Source organism: Grammomys surdaster, unplaced genomic scaffold (genome assembly GCF_004785775.1).
Source record: "Grammomys surdaster isolate TR1022 unplaced genomic scaffold, NIH_TR_1.0 253, whole genome shotgun sequence".
NCBI lineage: Eukaryota > Metazoa > Chordata > Mammalia > Rodentia > Muridae > Grammomys > Grammomys surdaster.
Window position 1 is genome coordinate 510,605 of NW_021604694.1, and position 6,564 is coordinate 517,168.

Genomic DNA, 6,564 nt, shown 5'->3' on the forward strand with positions numbered 1-6,564 from the left:
ACGCCGCCTAGACAGATAGGAGCGGCTAACAGTGGAACGACTAGTAGCCAGGAGGCCCCCATCGGGCAGCTCCATTCCTGCTGGGAAGAAGACTCCGGCAGCTAGGGGAGGCGGGGAGCATATTTTATTAGATGGAGAACTTGGAGGAACAGGAAAACCCAAGTGGAACCCGCCAGCAGGCGTTTGGAGGGCGGTCCTCTTAGAACAGTGCAGAAGGCGGAGTCGGGCGGGCCTTCCGGATTGGAGAGACCTAGTTTAAGTGCAAGGGCGGGCCTACCCTCTGGGTCTCCGGATTGGGCGCTGGGCAGTCTGGAGCCAGGAGGGGACTGCAGGTTAGCGGTGAGCAGACCTTAGGACAGGCTCCAGTGAGGATCTCACAGCGCATCTGATTGCTCGCCCTGAGCCTGGCTCTGCTGCATCTGGGCTTGCATCTTCTCCAGCATTTCTTGCATGCGGCGCAGCTGTGCGGAGCAAGATTGCAGGCAGTGGGACCCGGCAAGGCCGGAATGGGATCTAAAAGACGTTCTAGGGCACTGATTAGAGGGAAAGAGAAGTGCTTGCTCACCTCTTCATCCTTCTCGCGAATCAACTTCTCAGTGTCGGCCAGAGGCAACATGGGCAGCGGGATCTCAGTGGCGCTCTGCCGGGAAAGCTTGCTAAGAGGGTAGAAGGAAAGGTTGTGTGCGTGCAGAAAATAGGGTGAGGTCTGACATTGTGGGCCTAGCCTTGAGGCAAATTCTGAGTGAAGGAGGTCGGGCCTTGTCCCTGGCGCCATGGAAACACCAAAATAGCCCTGCTCTCACCTGCGACTGGCTCGATCCCGGGCCCCAGGTCGAGCCAGACTCTGTAGGCAGCGAGCCCGGTAGCCCTCGTAGAGCAGATCGTGGGTCACCTCTTTCAAGTCCTGAAGGTGGGTCTGCACCAACATCCGCCTCAGGTTTAGGAAATCGCAGTGATGTGGATTTTCCACTAGAGGGCGGACCAGATAACTTCCCGTTCAACTCCACCCTTAAGAGCTGCTCTCTGAGAGTACTTCACTATTCTAGTGAAGGACCCACGATTAGGAACTCCCAAGATGCCGGGCAGTGGTGGCGCACGCCTTTAATCCCAGCACTTGGGAGGCAGAGGCAGGCGGATTTCTGAGTTCGAGAGTTCGAGGCCAGCCTGGTCTACAGAGTGAGTTCCAGGACAGCCAGGACTACACAGAGAAACCCTGTCTCAAAAAAAAAAAAAAAAAAAGAGGAACTCCCAAGACTAGAGCCCACCTCCAGCTTCACGTATGGATGCAGACTGAGCTCCCTGTTGCTCTCAAAGCATGCCTGGCCTTACCCTCTACAGTACCCCAGGAGTAGCGGCGTCCCCTCACTGGTCGGGTTCCATCTCTCACCACTTCACAAGAACCAACGACTGCGAAAGGGATGTTTTCCTGTGGGATGGGAGTCCGGAGTCGCGTTGGCTCCTCCTGGGCATAACCCTCTTTCTCCGCTTTCACTTCCACTTCCTGCTTCCTTGCCCCTTTCCACCGCCACCTGTCAAACCTTCATTTCTTCATTCTGCTTCTTGAATTCTTCGTCCTCATCAGAGTCACACTCTGGGAACTGATAGATGTTGATCTCCTCCTCTTTCAACTGGTCCCGGATCTCAGAGCGGATAGAGGGAGAAACTGAGGTATGACCAACAGAAATTACATGGCCAGAGATGGTGGGGTATAGTAGGGTGATCAGAGAGAAAGAATGATATAAAGGACAGATATGGCCACACAAGATGACCAAAACCAAACCTCAGAGACATGCTGGTGAGAAACTCAGATAGGAAAAATATCAAAATCCTAGGAAGTGGGACAGTAGGAAAGCACTTTGAAGACAGTGAGACAGGCAGTCATCACTATCACGGGACCAAAGGGATACCAGGAGTTGTGGTGCCCCTCGACCTTTCCTCCTAGCCAAGCATCTAGTTCCAGGGCTGTAAGGTCATTCGGTTCTGAGCCTGAGCCATTAGGGCCATTGCTGCTTGTGGCAGATTCATACACCCTTTCCTCACCACACCCCCATCTAGCCTAATGACATCTACTCTAAAAAGGTCACCCCAAGATTAAAAAAAAAGTCAAGACAGATGAGGTTCGGTCATAGCGTTTGTTTTCACTTAGCGGTCTCAGCCATACCTTCTGCTTGAGGGCCTGAGTTTCCCTAGGCATCAGGGCATCTGCTTTGCCGATGACCGGGATGATGTTGACTTTCTCATGCACTGCCCGGAGGAAAGCCACATCTAGGGGCCGGAGCCTGTTTCAGGGATTGATTGGTCAGGACTCAGCTTCAAGTACTGAGCTTTCTCCAGCCTCCCCAACCATTCCACCCCCAGGGTGCTCTCCAGACCCTCGGCCAAAGGGTGAGATGAAGTAGAGGCAGCAGTGGACTCTAGAATCCTGGATGTTCTTCCTGTTCAAGCCACTCTCATCCCTGAGGTATTGCTCAAACTGCTCCTCAATGAAGCGAACCACAGGCAGCCAGCTGGAGTGTGGAGAGGAGATATATAGCTGAGATCACAGGGCAGGCGACAGGATGACGCTAGCCAGGGCTGTGCAGTTTGAAGTAATTTCTTTGCTCCTAACCAAAGCTACCAGGGACAGCTGGCAACGGCACATGAGACATCAAGGAGTGTGGTGACTGTGCATCTGTAATCTCAGCACTCAAGAAGCTGAGGCAGGAGAATTGCCACATTCAAGGCCAGCATGGTCTGTATAATGAGTTCCAGGATAACTTGGGCTAATATGACACCATCTCAAAAAACAAAGCAAAAACCCAAAGCAACAAAGAGCACTGAACAAGCCAGGTAGGCGTCTATACTTCTAATCCCAGGAGGAGGACTTTTAGCTTCAGGCCAGTCTGGGTTACATAGTGAATTTGAGGTCCCTGAGCTACATAGAGAAACCTTGTCTCAAAACAAGAACCACTGGATACTTTGGGCCAGATGGTTACCAGAAACAGATGCTTCCTTTTGAGTCAAGGGGCTATGACAAGCCAGCCTACACCTGACCCCTGGTCTCCTGTAGTAGAGAGGCTTAGTTCTTGTCCCTTCTCTCCTCACCAATCTGAGCAGTCCACAGAGTCCCCGAAGCCAGGAGTGTCCACCAAGGTCAACTTCACCTTGATACCTCCCTCCTCGATCTCCACACCCCTGCGCTCAATGGTCAGAGTTTGTGCGGTGCGAGCTAAAGGGACAGAGAAGTTGGCTGCTGCATAGGGCTCTGAAGCAGGGCTCCCTTCCTGGTGCCGCAGCTGCCCCCATGTGATTCAGGGGAGGAAATAGTCTCAGAGAAAACCAGAGGCCACCAAAGTTCCCAGATAGAAAGAAAAAGAATGCATCCTGACGACACAGGAAGAGGCCAGGGCCACCATAGAAGGAAGACCTGGACAGCAGTAGGGTTGGGAAGCCCGCAGGGGTGGAGGCGAGGGGTAGATTTACCACTGGCATCTGGCACCTGCCGATCCTCATAGAGGTTGGTGAGGAACAAGCTGTTGATGAGAGTTGATTTCCCCAGGCCTGACTCCCCTGTGCACGGGACAGGCCCACTGGTCAGACCGGAGGGCAGCCATGATCTCCCGAGTACATCACCACCCGCTGAGTCTTCTCCAGAACCCACAGACCTGCCACCATGAGTGTGAAGTCAAAGCCCTTCTTGACAGACTTGCGATGCAGCTGGTTGGGTAGGGCAGCAAAGCCCACATATTCCTTGTCCTGTGGGGGTAAAAGGAGACGGCATGAGGTTCCTGGACATGGTAGGGAGTACCCCAGTACCACCTGAGCCGGGAAGCTAATGGCCACTTACTATGGGTTAACTTTGAATTGGGGAGCCTCAGGGAGAGGGCTGGCCCCAGATACCTAGATTCCTGGGCCCAAGAACTCACCATGGCTCTGCTGGTTGTCGCTTGCACCTGGTATTGCTCCCCACTTCCTCTGGTGGGGCAGGAAGTTGAATGTGTCAAACAAAGGGGGGGGTGAAATGAGGGGACAGTGCAGGAAGCTGAGCTGCTCAACGAGAGGTGAGAAACCCATGCACATCCCTTTTCTTTTAGTTCAAAGATATTATTTTTAATTACCTGGGGAACAGGGATCTGTGCACACAAGTAGAGGCCAGAGCATGGCATTGGATCCCCTGGACCTGGAGTCACGGGCAGCTGTGCACTGCCTGACATACACAATGGGAATTGAATTCAGTCTTAATTGATAAGCCGCCTACAGCCCTGATGCATCTCTTCTTATCACCCTACATATAGCTTCAGCCCCTTCATTCTCCACATGTCTTTATGCCAAGCCCCAGTGTGGCCCCCATCATCCTGGTGAGAGGTGGGTACGGACAGAAAGAAAGGAAGTAAGATGTTCTCCTTAGCAAGTCTGATAAGGGTTTAGCAAGATGATTTGCAAAAAGAAAACAAGTTCCCAGGGGTGTGAGCGAACAAAAAACCATGATAGGATTGGAGGGAGATGCGACTAAGGGTTCCCAGCTTAGGCAGTGGGTTCTTTTGGACGGTGGTGGTGCTTGGGTTGAACTCAAACCCTAGGTACTGCTATGCTCAACTCCACTGCACTCCCAGCTCCCAATGGATTTGGGATACTTTGAGACAGGACCAGTCTTGCTGTCTATCCAGACAGGCCTTGAATTTGCAAACCTACCACTTCTTCGGTCTCCCGAAAGCTAGGATCACAGGCCTGTGCCAGTGTACCTCAATTACGGTTGTTTTGGGTTTGAGACTGGATCTCATGTAGCCTAGGCTGGCTTCAAACTCACTTTGTGGTCTAGGATGACCTTCAGCTCTTGGTCTGCTTGACCTTGCCCCTGGCTGTCCAGTGCTGGGACTGCAGGTGTGTACAGACCTGGCATCTGGTTACAACTATCCAGACTCAGGAAGTCACAGCTCAAATCTTCAGGAGCTCCCCTCCCTCCACACCCCTCTACACTGACATGCAGTCTGCACTCTGACCTGGTGGGCAACGTTTGTCTCTCTTTGCTTGATGGCTTGTCTCCCTCACTATTCAAGCATCTATGGCTAAATATTTATTATTTATTATTTATTTATTTATTTATTTATTTATCTATTTATTTGTATATGAATGATTTGTCTTCTGACACCCAGAAAAGGGAATCAGATCCCATTACAGATGGTTGTGACTCACCATGTGGTTCCTGGGAATTGAACTCAGGACCTCTGGGAGAGCAGTCAGTACTGTAAACCTTTAGGCCGTCTCTTGAGCCCTTTTTAAAAACCTTTTTATTTTATTGTTTTATTTGTATGAGTGTTTGCTTGCACATATGTCTGTGTACCACAAGCATGTAAAGGATCACATAGGTGCCAACAAAAGCTGGAGGGATTTCAGATGCCCTGGAACTGGAGTTACAAACAGCTGTGAGCTATCAATGTGGTGGCTGGGAATTGAACCCAGGTCCTCTAGAAGAGCAGCCAGTGCTCTTAACCATTGTGCTGTCTCTCCAGCCCCTGAGATTCTGTATTAGCCCTGGCAGGGCTGGTGCTGGAATTGTGATGCAGGTCAAGTGTCTCAGCTACTTTCTGTTGCTGTGATAAAATCCTATATGACCAAGAGCACCTTACAGAAGAAAGGATTTTTATTTTGGCTTGTGGTTCCAGAAGGATAGGAGGCCATCATAAGGGTGTGTGGCAGCAGGACCAAGAAGCTAAGAAATCACCTTTCAACCACTGAAAGAGAAAGGCAGCAAACTGGAAGTTGGAACAGGCTACAGACATTCAAAGCCCTCCTCCGTGATGTACTTCCTCTAGCAAGGCTGCCCCACCTCCCCAAACAGTGCAACTGGGGCCATAGCTCATGAACAACATTCTTATTCAAGCCACCACACAAGCAGGCACTCTACCACTGAGCTATACAATCAGGTCTAACATTTTCTTTCTCTGCACCAGGTGACCAGTTCTTCAGTGAAATCTTCCTCTGTTGCCTCTGATAGAGCTTTCCTGTTTTAAACTGTCTAACATCTTTCTCAGACTTCTCAGTGCTCATGTTTGCCTAGGTAGGTGTCTGAGTCTGATGCCCTGGGGACAGGAACTATGTCTTCCTAATTTGTATATTCTGGGTGCTTCATAACACTTGACTTCTTAGGAGCATGTGTGCACAAGAGATGAGTAAATGGGCTGGGTGGTGGCGCACGCCTTTAATCCCAGGATTTGGGAGGCAGAGGCAGGTGCATCTCTGAGTTTGAGGCCAACCTTGTCCTTTTTTTTTTTTTTTTGGGGTTTTTCAAGACAAGATTTCTCTGTGTAGCCCTGGCTGTCCTTGAACTCACTCTGTAGACCAGGCTGGCCTCGAACTCAGAAATCTGCCTGCCTCTGCCTCCCAAGTGCTGGGATTAAAGGTGTGTGCCACCACTGCCTGGCAAACCCTGTCTTTTTTTAAAAAAATATTTATTTATTTATTTATTTATTTATTTATTTATTTTATGTATATGAGTACACTGTTGTTGTCTTCAGACACTCCAGAAGAGGGCATCAGATCCCATTGCAGATGGATGTGAGCCACTATGTGGTTGCTGGTAATTGA

General features: G+C 50.5%; 1 protein-coding gene across 2 annotated transcripts; it reads right to left on the reverse strand.

Annotated features, from left to right (window-relative positions):
- Positions 1-102: 102 nt before the first annotated feature.
- Septin1 (septin 1) lies at positions 103-3,950 on the reverse strand. 2 transcript variants are annotated; one of them, XM_028775138.1, is made up of 11 exons: positions 3,906-3,950; positions 3,645-3,735; positions 3,463-3,549; positions 3,085-3,208; positions 2,373-2,507; positions 2,162-2,279; positions 1,539-1,640; positions 1,330-1,426; positions 804-969; positions 566-656; positions 103-461 (listed from the first exon to the last, which is right to left on the reverse strand). In XM_028775138.1, exons 1-11 carry the CDS (start codon positions 3,906-3,908, stop codon positions 375-377), a joined length of 1,101 nt encoding a protein of 366 aa, XP_028630971.1. In that variant the 5' UTR covers positions 3,909-3,950; the 3' UTR covers positions 103-374. The 2 variants fall into 2 exon arrangements, with proteins under 2 accessions (XP_028630971.1, XP_028630973.1); XM_028775140.1 differs by lacking the exon at positions 3,906-3,950 and adding an exon at positions 3,827-3,905.
- Positions 3,951-6,564: the final 2,614 nt, after the last annotated feature.

Excerpts from the sequence above, each read along its gene's own strand:
- Septin1 (XM_028775138.1), bottom strand. Across the intron at positions 2,280-2,372 it reads ATCTCACCCTTTGGCCGAGG|GCTCCGGCCCCTAGATGTGG; the intron begins GTCTGGAGAGCA and ends TCCCTGAAACAG. Across the intron at positions 1,641-2,161 it reads CTCAGGCCCTCAAGCAGAAG|ATCCGGGACCAGTTGAAAGA; the intron begins GTATGGCTGAGA and ends ATCCGCTCTGAG.